This window comes from Oncorhynchus kisutch, linkage group LG13, assembly GCF_002021735.2.
Source record: "Oncorhynchus kisutch isolate 150728-3 linkage group LG13, Okis_V2, whole genome shotgun sequence".
In the NCBI taxonomy this organism is placed as follows: Eukaryota; Metazoa; Chordata; class Actinopteri; order Salmoniformes; family Salmonidae; genus Oncorhynchus; species Oncorhynchus kisutch.
The window spans coordinates 49,491,903-49,504,143 of record NC_034186.2 but is presented as its reverse complement, the minus strand read 5'-3'; the positions used below and the strand labels follow the sequence as shown (position 1 = coordinate 49,504,143).

At 39.0% G+C, this 12,241-nt stretch overlaps 1 protein-coding gene across 2 annotated transcripts; it reads left to right on the top strand.

The window, feature by feature from the left end:
* The first annotated feature begins 6,762 nt into the window (after positions 1-6,762).
* On the top strand, positions 6,763-10,321 carry LOC109902239 (stathmin-like). Of its 2 annotated transcripts, none has more exons than XM_020498437.2 (5): positions 6,763-7,511; positions 8,941-8,984; positions 9,215-9,381; positions 9,539-9,730; positions 9,920-10,321. In XM_020498437.2, exons 2-5 carry the CDS (start codon positions 8,969-8,971, stop codon positions 9,977-9,979), a joined length of 435 nt encoding a protein of 144 aa, XP_020354026.1. In that variant the 5' UTR covers positions 6,763-7,511; positions 8,941-8,968; the 3' UTR covers positions 9,980-10,321. The 2 variants fall into 2 exon arrangements, with proteins under 2 accessions (XP_020354026.1, XP_020354027.1); XM_020498438.2 differs by lacking the exon at positions 6,763-7,511 and adding an exon at positions 7,872-8,154.
* Positions 10,322-12,241: the final 1,920 nt, after the last annotated feature.

The window sequence follows — 12,241 nt, the reverse complement described above, 5'->3', positions numbered from 1 at the left end:
TCTGGGATGGCAGCATAACCTTTCAAGTTTAGACAGACAGACAGACACACACATTACATTCACACATATTACATTCACATAAATACACACATATGGCACACACACATTTTACACACGTGTATGTGTTCACATGTATATACTGTATTATGTATGTATTTCTTAGTACTGCCTTAGCATCTCTTACCGTCACAGTCCAGTGGTTGTATTAATTGAAGATGCCAATAATGTACTTGTACATCATTGGGTCAATCTTAATAATATATATATTATAATATTATGAGAGTAATCCAACCAACCGTAAGTTTTGATTTCTTTCTCCCCCAAATGCCAGTCATTTCAAATGTGTCAAAGCTTGCTCGGTTGACTGCCTATTAAAATTCTGCACCAGATGAAACATTGTAGGCATTGATGGTCTGACAGAAAAAAAGAAATACAATGAAGGTAAATCTGTTACATGGAAAAACAACAATTTAGGTTTCCCTTATAAATACACAGATTAATCACACACATACAGTATTTACATATAATGTATGTGCAACAGAGTCTTACCTCACTTTCGAGCTCAATATTTGGACCAGTTCTCTGGAGATTCTGAAAAAAGATTTTATATGGCCCGATTCGAGACAACAGTACATCTTTACCTCCCCAAGCATCTGCAACACCTGGAAAAATGTACCTGTAAGTGTGCTGCTGTACCTGCTGTACCTGCTGGTGTGGTGGCTGTGGAGGTGGAGGCCGCTGATTTTTATTTTATGAGGGATCCGAGGAGTCTCCTCTATATGAGGCCTCAGGTGATCCACACGTATTTTAGGCAAGATAACCCCCTTGTCATCTTCCAAGTCAGCGCTTTTCTCTTCGAGACCTTGAATCGTATATGGACCGAGATAGTTGGTATCTAGTTTGCCCCCTTTCCTCTGCTGGCTTCAGATATTTACCCCCCACACTCTGTCACCCACATTACGTTTTGGCACTGTGCCTTTTGTTTTTTTGGAGGATTTCCTCTGGACCTCAGCAGTGGCAGTCTGGAGAACCTCATTGAGATTCAGCATATCTTCTGTTAATCTTCCACTGCTAAGTGTTAATCAGTTAATCTTCAACACTGCTGTCAATCTATAACATACATTTCTGATAAGAATTTAAACTTACAAAGATACAGTCTGCGCTTCTCAAATCAACTAGAATGTAAAATGATGTACACCAACCCTGTAAATGTTCTGGAATCTCTGACGGGTAGCAAGCCTCTCTATCGAACATCAGGTAGAAGGGGGTGTATTTTGTTGTCATTTGATTCTTGGTTCTTAAACCAAACATTATGGCATCAAGGTGCTTGTCCCACTCTTTTGGTTTTTGGTTTACTAATTTAGAGATGTATCTGAAAATATGACTGAACAGAAAACGATATGACAAAAGTTATTCTTAGAATGTGAACGTTTTTATAACATTACAATTGAGGACCTCAAAACCACTACTGCCTGTTAAATATGTTATAACATCAGTCTACGGATGTTGCTTATGTATTGTCCCATTCATGATTTCTACCAATCCATTCATCTGGGGATGGTACAGTGAGCAGAGACTTCTTTGGATCGCCAGTCTTGCAGACATTTTTGTTGATCTTTTATTATAAAAGGGGGAAAAACTCTTAGAAAGTTGAAGACATTTAAACAAATATTAAAGTTGAGGATATTAAGTAACACAGTTACTATTTACCTCATTGACAAACTCCTTCCCTTCGTCTGTGAGTATACATTTGGGTGCCTCAAACTGATAGAAATGTTTTATTATGCAGTCTGTGACCTCCTTAGCAGACTTTCTGCGGAGCGGGTATGCCTGTGGCCATTTAGTGAGGTAGTCAATCATAACACAGATATACTGGTGTCTGCTGTCTGTTTGTGTCAGTTTGCCAATAAGGTCCATCCCAAGTAGTTCAAATGGCTGCGTGACGTTGAGAAAACATTGAACACACTTTACATTAAGTGTGTATTAGCTCTGCTGTAAGTATATAGCAACACATGCAGTAACAACATTGCAGATGGAATTGCTATGTAGTTAACCTATCTGTTAGGTTAGGGTCACCTACATCACACGCACTAAGACATGCACAAACTTAAACACAGAAAAACAACTGGCTTTAGTAGCTCTCTCCAGGCAACCAGGGCAATAAATCAGAAGAGTGACAGGAGTAGAGGTCTCCACACACACACAATTATTGTGAAACCTGACACTTTCAAAGTGTTTGAGTCTATTACTCAAGAAAGTACACATGATTGCTAGCCCCCAGGTCCAAACAGTCTCAACTGGAAAACTATCCATCTCCAATTTGAATAAATGCGAGGCACAACAGTTCCCAATGGCACCAATCAGATTCTGTTCAGTCCTATACCGTGTATCCATCTATGACTTATACTACTAAACTGCAATTACATAGCTGTTCCTGTGTAACTGCTATGCTGCTTTGACAGGCAGGCTACAGATATGTAATAACATAGTAACAAATGTACACTAAATGTAAAATGATAACATTATGACGATATTCTCAAAATAAATATATTACATTTTGTTAATGCAGAAATGTAATTGTAAAGCCACATTCCACTATTGGAGTGTACTCCACCTCTGTTTTATAGATGTCATGCTGGCCTGGCAAGGTACACATTGTGACACTTATAGTGTGACACCCAAAATATTAGGACTGAATAGAGCTATAGTTTTCAAAAGTGTTTCAATAGTTCTCAAGAGCAATTACCAACTATTAAAAAAACACAGAAGCATCTGCATATTTTTTCATAAGAAGTATCAGAATATAATAGCCAGTTTAATTTAGATAAGAGGACGTTAGATTTATAATTAGCCATTGTCTATGTCAGCGGACATCCCTGGCCAATAAAATATTTTTGAGATTGCATCTCTTGTTTTTTTTGTCCACAATGATCCCCAATGCTGCTCTCATGGAACTCAACAAAGATGTTTTTGGCCTCCTCAGCACCACATACTACCTTTGTCCGGAAGGCACGGGAGGTGTCTTTGTAGCTGCTGTAGTATAACTCACCAGCTATGAGGTAAAGACAAAAGTATTCAGTGGATACGTTATTAAACATAACAAAAGTATTCATTAAGAATACTTGGAACAATTGAGTAAAATTGTATTTATTCCACTCATTAATTGTATTAAAAGTTTGATATAGTAAGACTGCAAAATTCAACAAGTTGGCCTACTTACTTCAAACCTCTACTGTTGATTATAAGACAAAATGGCCAAGTTATCATCCACCGTCTGGTAGCCATACTACCATATTTTGATAAAAGGATAATCTATGAAACTATGACATTTAGATAAATCACTCAGGCGATTGGATTTGATAGTAAGCTATTTTGTCATATGCAAACGATGCATTATTAATCCCAATGTTAAATTAAATTATCGTAGTTTAACACTAGTAGATCTTACCTTGATATCAAAAAAACGTTTTGTAAACTACAAATTAACACAACGACATCAACCTGACACAAGATATTGCTACAAAAAGGCTGATCTCTGAGGAAGATTGAAGGCATAGGGTGTAAACAATGAGACTTGGTCTCGCAAACAACTAAACTTGGCCTGGTGTCATAACGGTTTCGAATTGCTATAAGATGATATAATAAATATTATAGTCATGGAGGTAGATAATATAATGGTTTAGACCAATTAATAACGGAATAATCAACAGATAAAGTGTACTTGTAAGTCTCGCCTCACCTTCTTTGTGGGCTATTACTCGGCCCTGTCTCAGGATGGTAAGTTAGTGGTTGAAGATATCCCTCTAGTGGTGTGGGGGCTGTGCTTTGGCAAAGTGGGTGGGGTTATATCCTTCCTGTTTGGCTCTGTCCGGGGGTGTCCTCGGATGGGTCCACAGTGTCTCCTGACCCCTCCTGTCTCAGCCTCCAGTATTTATGCTGCAGTAGTTTATGTGTCAGGGGGCTAGGGTCAGTTTGTTATATCTGGAGTACTTCTCCTGTCCTATTCGGTGTCCTATGTGAATCTAAGTGGTCGTTCTCTAATTCTCTCCTTCTCTCTCTCGGAGGACCTGAGCCCTAGACCATGCCCCAGGATTACCTGACATGATGACTCCTTGCTGTCCCCAGTCCACCTGGCCGTGCTGCTGCTCCAGTTTCAACTGTTCTGCCTTCTTATTATTCGAACATGATGATCATTTATGAACATTTGAACATCTTGGCCATGTTCTGTTTTAATCTCCACCCGGCACAGCCAGAAGAGGACTGGCCACCCCACATATGCTCTCTCTAATTCTCTCTTTTTTCTCTCTCTCTCGGAGGACCTGAGCCCTAGGACCATGCCCCAGGACTACCTGACATGATGACTCCTTGCTGTCCCCAGTCCATCTGACTGTGCTGCTGCTCCAGTTTCAACTGTTCTGCCTTATTATTATACGACCATGCTGGTCATTTATGAACATTTGAACATCTTGGCCATGTTCTGTTATAATCTCCACCCGGCACAGCCAGAAGAGGACTGGCCACCCCACATAGCCTGGTTCCTCTCTAGGTTTCTTCCTAGGTTTTGGCCTTTCTAGGGAGTTTTTCCTAGCCACCGTGCTTCTACACCTGCATTGCTTGCTGTTTGGGGTTTTAGGCTGGGTTTCTGTACAGCACTTTGAGACATCAGCTGATGTACGAAGGGCTATATAAATAAATTTGATTTGATTTGATTTGATTCTACAACAAAATTTAAATTAAATTAATCATCCTTGGTCAAGCCACGGGATAGCCACCATTGCTTTCGTAATTGACACAGTTATTATAGGTTGCAGGATCCATTCTTCTGAAAACATATGTTTGAAATTAAATCAATCACCTGTGTTCTAATAATCTGCAATGTTATGACATTTATGCAAGTTGTGTACTTTGGATAAGCACTTCAATTAAGCACTTGTTGTTGCTTTACTGATAGGTCAAATGCAAATGAGTTGTATCGCGTAGGGTAGGTAGGCCTGACGTCTCCCATGATATGCTGTGACACTGAAAAAATTAAATAAAGTACTCTTCAGTATAAAAGCCATTAACACTAAAATGAAGCACTCTCACAAAAAAAAGAGGCTTTAGCAACGCACAGAAAGACAACCACGTTTATATATTTTTTGGGAAAACACATGGTGACATACAGTGCCTTGCGAAAGTATTCGGCCCCCTTGAACTTTGCGACCTTTTGCCACATTTCAGGTGGATGGTATTTATCATCATTAGTCATTTAGGTCAACATTGGACCATTCAGAGATCCTCACTGAACTTCTGGAGAGAGTTTGCTGCACTGAAAGTAAAGGGCCTGAATAATTTTGCACACCCAATTTTTCAGGTTTTGATTTGTTAAAAAAGTTTGAAATATCCAATAAATGTCGTTCCACTTCATGATTGTGTCCCACTTGTTGTTGATTCTTCACAAAAAAATACAGTTTTATATCTTTATGTTTGAAGCCTGAAATGTGGCAAAAGGTCGCAAAGTTCAAGGGGGCCGAATACTTTCGCAAGGCACTGTATGTAAATACAAACTTATCATTACAATCTTTATAATCCACAACTGTGATGCTGATCATATACAGTGTGTTGTTCATAGCAGTGTAGCCATATCATCTTATAGTCAGAAGAACTATAGTCATAAGAGTGTGTCTGTATGTGTATGAGGTGTACGTTGGATTTTGGACAAGCCACAGTGATGGAAAATAAATAATTTCATTCTGTGTTTATTGTATATCATGATATCTGTGAGGCAAGACAATACCATATCTTATGATTAAAAAGACAAACCAAACCTGTTGTATCATTTGAGGTTAACTAAATTTAGAAATAAGGACAGGGGAGAATAAAGAGGATCAGGGGAGAATCAATGTACCTTTAGCGAATCGAAGTTATCCATTTGTACAGTATATGCTGAAACCATGAATATATGTTATGTTAGATGTCATATTACATGATGGAATCTACCATATTCTAAAATGTAACTTATACAGTATATGATATGCAATATGATGAGTAGAAAACTGCTACCTAACCTGTTCACTGCTAGAGTAAAAGCACAACAAACATGTTTTTATTATAAACATAGAGCAACAGGTAGAAGTGTATTCTTAGTACAAAAGTAAATCAGTATCAAAGTGTTTTTGAATAGGTGGTTATTGAATCACCATTTACAAACAACAAGGGACTTTTCAGTTATGAAGCCTGCAGCTCAACTCATTCAACCAATTAGGCAACAGTACACAGCGAAGTCTTGGTGATTATCCACTGAATCCTTAAAGAGAAGACAACTTCAAGAATGACACAATTGTAGATCACAGAGAAAGATCCCCCCCTTCCAATCTCCTTAATTGTGTGGCTAGAAGCAAATACTTTCTGTGGCACACACTACTGGTCAACATGAGCTAACAAAATGATTCTGAAGTGTGCCAGGCTTTGCAGTCCCAAGATAGAACTGGGGAATTTTGGCAGGCAAGAAAATAGCCTTGCTATTGGCAAAGAGATTTATAGCCTTTTGGCAAAGAGATTTATTTATAGACTTGAAACAAATAGCCAAACCGAAAACTGCAGACATTACTAGTGCCTCCACCGCGATCAAACCGACATAAAAAAAAAATAAACGCAGCCAAACGTGATCAGAATTCACAACTAGCAAGCAAGTCGCAGCAATGAGTGCGCGCGCGTTCACGCGATGGGGGGATTCTGGCACCGGGGAGCTTAACCGCACAACACCGGAACCCTCGCCAGACCTCGCCTGGTCTTGCGAGACGCAAGCGTTCCCGAAAGTCCTCGCGATGTTGCGCCAGTGGGTTTAGAAGAATGAGTGATAGGTTTAGAAAGCTCGATAGCGTAACTATTTATGTTGATGATGGTAGGCTACTGTATACATCTTGGGAACCCTGTCTCATGCTTTTGTTTTCATTCCAGCCGAGAACCTCGATACATTAGGGTCCGTTCGTAAATGCAGTGTTTCGCTCATAGAGCGCACACTGGACGCCCTGGCCAAGAAGTAGGGTTGATCTGAGCGTTCTGACCTCACAACAGCAGTCAAGCGCCCAAGCTCACTGGCTAAAGTTGAATAGTTTGCTAGCCACTTCTAGACACAAATGAGAACTACTCACTGATCATTTGAATCGCCCTATCAGAGCTAGTTAGGCTGTTTTCATGCTATCAATAGCGTTAGTGACTATCTGTGCTGCTAGCAACATTTGATTTCAATTTTTTTGCAAACCTTTATTGACACCGCGTTCGTAAATTCATCAGTTATTCTGCTCTCTGGCACACTCAAACGAGAGAGTTTTGACATCGGCGTAGATAGAGAACATTCATTTACGATTGCACCCTAAATCGACCTTATTGATTGGACGATTAGGACCAATTGGAGTAGAGCACGAGATGTGACGAGTTGACTTTTGTGCTTCGTTCCTTTTTGTTGCGCTTTTGGTGCTGAGGCAGGCAGTGAAGAAGGCGCGACCACACCACTTTGTAAGCATTTGAAGGTAGGTAAAATAACGCTTTTAACGGTAATCATTGGAGATATATTGATGGCAGTCATTACGCGTTCAGTGATGTTTGTCATTTTTGGTGTAAGTAACTTAGTTGTCATTACAAATGTATAGTAATTGAGAATCATATAATGTAAGCTAGCTGCCCTGAACAGCTACTATAGCTAGCTAACAAGCCCTAAGCTAACTTTAGCACACTGCTCGGTTTTATTTTTTGTCACATGTTTTTGGATTTTTTTCTAAGTTCCACGTTACACAATTTTTTTTAAATTATACAATACATTATTGTATTTATCTTAAACGTAAACATTTGGGCGGGTTTTGCTACCCAGCGCATGACTCTGGTGATGGAGACTAGGTGGGTGTGATCACACTCGGCCTCGGTCTGCGCTTTTTCCCAATTCCTATGTCGTCAGTCGACGATTAAACATTGACTTTCGACCCCACTAAGGACACATTGCTGTGCTTTAACATACATGTGAAGAGGGGCTTCAGTCCGCCAACTGTTAAGATAGCTAGCTACAGTAGCTAACTAATTTATTCAGGTTGTTAGCCAGTGTCTGTGCCCCTGCTGAGCTGACAGTGCAGCCGAGTCCATTGTCTCCTCAGCACCAGTTTGCTATTCGTGCATTTGAAGGTGGGTTGAGATGGATATCAGTGTCGGTGGCATTTGTCTAGCTATGTCAAGTTAATGTGTGATATATTGTATCATCTTTAATACTGTAATGATTCCTAATTGTGTAGTATTTGTTTTTTTTTGTTTTTTTTAGCTAGGAATTGGCTTTAACTCAATAATTGCAATGATTGAATTTGAATGCTCTTCAGACTGGCAATTCAGACCACACCTAGCTAAGTTCATATTGTTCTCTGACCTGTATTCACAATGGTGCTTTATTGTCTTCGTGCAATAGTCAAATCCAATGTTGAGCAAGAAAACGTTACCTGCTGACATGATATTGCCATGCCAATGGCAAGGTAGAATAAATTCTATTTTAGTAATCTTCATTTATGCTCTGGTATTTGTTCCTGATTAACAAGGATGGGAAGGACTTAATTTCCACGCCCTTTTTGTCTCCATTGAAATATACTATTTTTAACATTTGCCAGCTCTTGTTTTGAACAGGTGCAGTAAGGCTACTTTGAAACCTATTCTCAATCATTTGCTGTATCAGGTATATTCATGCTATATGTCTAACATTAATACAAGTGATCCATCTCCAACGGTCATTTTATAGACAGCAATAACCTCAATTGAATTCTTACTTGGCACATATCAATGGCTCTCCACCTTCGGAATCAATAGTTGTCATTGCTTTTTTTCAATCCATGTTTCTGTTCATTTCTGATTAGCGCATGGATGCATCTTTGATGTATTGTCTTTCTGTCATTAAACCTATGGCTTTGTCTGTATTTTTCCTCCCAGGCATAGCAACCCTCAGTACTCTGCTGAAATGGCATCCTCTGGAGGTAAGTGTTAACATGACAGGCCTTTATTACACTATTACAATGAGCTCCAACAATATTGGAACAGTTACACATGTTTTTGTTTGTTTAGTGCCCAATAGAAATTAATGGTACATTTTGGAGTCACTTTTATGCAATCAGCTATACTATTGTATTGTTTAGGTGTTATAACTCTGTTATTATCAGTTTGATACATACTTGTATCAACATTGTTGGATTCACTATTTTCACAGAGATTCTGGTCAAGGAGTTGGACAAGCGTGCTTCAGGTCAAGCATTTGAGGTAATCTTGGCCCCCGATGCCAAGGGTGAAATCCCCCTACCTCCCCCGAAGGAGAAGAAGGAGATGTCCCTGGAGGAGATTCAGAAGAAACTGGAGGCTGCAGAGGAGAGACGCAAGGTACCTAGTCAGATATACACAAATAAGTATCAGGAAATGGAGCCGCATCCACTTTACAGGTTTAGTTAATTTATATTTTATTATTTTCTAGCACAGGTTTGGTCCCACTAGCCTACCACTAACTTACTGTGTGACTTTGATTTTATAATTTGATCAGAGTCATGAGGCAGAGGTGCTGAAGCACTTAGCTGAGAAGAGAGAGCACGAGAAGGAAGTTCTGAAGAAAGCCATGGAAGAGAACAACAACTTCAGCAAGACGGCAGAGGAGAAGCTCAATCAGAAAATGGAAGCCAACAAAGAGAATCGCACGGCACGAATGGCAGCACTCAATGAGAAATTCAAGGAGAAGGTTGGCCTGCCATTTTTCTCAGTCATCTTGACGTCATTTTCTGCAATCCTGAACTTAAGAGAGAATTTCAAATTGAAAGGCCCAGGTTATGGAAATGGGATGTTGGTTGAAATTCCATGTACACTGTTCAAAGTTATACTTAACTAATCAGGATAACTTATGTGATTTTCATGTTTTTATTCATTCTAGGATAAGAAGCTTGAGGAGGTACGAAAGGCAAAGGAAACAAAACCAGAGGGGGAGAACTGATTTTCTTTTGTAATAATTTTTCAAAAACTTGTGCAAAGATATCTTTTTGTTCTGTTCAATGACAGTATTATATTTGTCATTGTTATTCACCTTGTTTGGATTAGTTAGGCTGTCCATTGTTGCTTTTGTTGTGGATGTGTAAGTATTTCTTCCCCCACCTCCGGTAGATTTGTGTATTGCAGTTTATGACCTTTGAAATAAGCAGCGTTTTTACCTATAAGGAAGCATGCAACTGCTATGCATTGGTCCTTATCATTGTGAATTGCATAATATAAGTAAATCCTTGTACCTTGTAAAACTGCGTTTATCTGATCTTAATAAAGTTGCAATTGTTCTTTAAAACCTCAAAGTCTTAGCCGTTGTGGGGGGGGTACTAAGCTAACATATGATTTTTTTTAAAGATGGTCATACCATGGATTATTTAGCCTATTTGATTTTGATTTAATAATATTTAATTGGTCCTTTACTACTATATAGCAGTTACGGTTTTCTTCCGTCGAAAGAGAGTCGGACCAAAATGCAGCGTGGTTAATACGATACATGTTTAATGACGAATAAACACGACAATACAAAAACAACAAATGGACCGTGAAAACCTATACAGCCTATCTGGTGACAACTAACACAAAGACAGGAACAATCACCCACGAAACACTCAAAGAATATGGCTGCCTAAATATGGTTCCCAATCAGAGACTACGAGAATCACCTGCCTCTGATTGAGAACCGCCTCAGGCAACCATAGACTTTGCTAGAACACCCCACTAAGCCACAATCCCAAATCCTACGAAAAAAACCCATACATAAACACAACACAAAATAAACCCATGTCACACCCTGGCCTGACCAAATAAATATAGAAAACACAAAATACTAAGACCAGGGCGTGACAATAGCCCATAGAAACGCATTGAATAACACATTCATAAATGGCATTCAAAAATTATTCAAAAATGAATCATAAGGAATAAGGTTTTGAAGTGTCTGTTCTATATCTAGGAGATATAAGAAAGCTCAGGAAATATATATATGTATTAACACATTTAATCCCTTATTTTTGTTGTCATAAAACAACCTCCATACTTCTATTCGTTTGTATGGGTTACCTTCAGACAAGTCCCGTGGGGTGGGCGTAGAGCAAAATGGAGAACACCATCGTGTACGTGAGTCTTCCTTTTTCATAGAGTGGTCATAATAGTTTGTAGGCGCTACATAAGTTTTCGTGAGTAGACCGATTTTTGAGATGTCTTGATCTGATGAACACCGCTGTAGCTGAGCCACCTTCCACCGCAGATGCAGAAGGCCTACAGGCGGATGCGGAGGATTTAAACGCAGCCCATGCAACAAAAAAACTGATCTCTATTTTAAACTGACGGATTTTGATGGGGATTTTTAAATTATGTTACTTAGTCAATAGACTCCTTAAGGATTATTAATGGTCTTCATTTATTTGTGGCTTTTGGGTTGCAGACATTTACTTACTTCTGTATTGGTGCACACAGAGACCACTAGTAATTCCATTTGGGTAATTCTCATTTCGTCATGCAAATTTGATAGTCATTTTCAAATGAATCCCACAACATAGTAGATGCAGCATAGTGGATGAATAGTGTAATTATATCACCCTCAGAATTTCAATTATGTTATCTTCATCTTTTACCTAAAGATTGGATAGAGTTAATTGCCATGTTTGTTTACTCGTCATCATCATTTTTATCTAGATGTTCTTGTTATTCATTCCATCTATGTTGTGATATAAGGCTTTGATAGTGGTACTGGTAAATATAACGAACTGCTACAGTAAAAAAAGGCAAATCATTCCTTTGACTCTACTGACACGACACCGAGTTGTAATAGCGCAAAGCTATAATGTAGAGCAACAGTAGTTGGAAGATGAAATTAAGATTTCTCTTTCACACATTTTGGCAGTGTATAGACAGTGTCTTTTGGGCATATGAGTAATATTGTTTTATCATTATAAACAATGAAATGAACATAATGTGTTTTGTTGAATTGTTTCACTGATCAAGTGTTCAAATGCCATATTCTATTGGAACTGGGAGGTTTGCCGTTCAGGTCTAGAATTTGGTTGAATTGGTGCCTACGGTTACAGAGTGCTGGTATGTAGCCTACTGATTGTATGGCCACAGATGGTCCCTCCGCAATGCCAGAATGGTGACGAACAGTGCCTCTTCAACCTTAGGAGGCTGAATACATTTTATTTAGAGAAGTCTCTGTTCAGCCTAAATTCTTGGACATCAT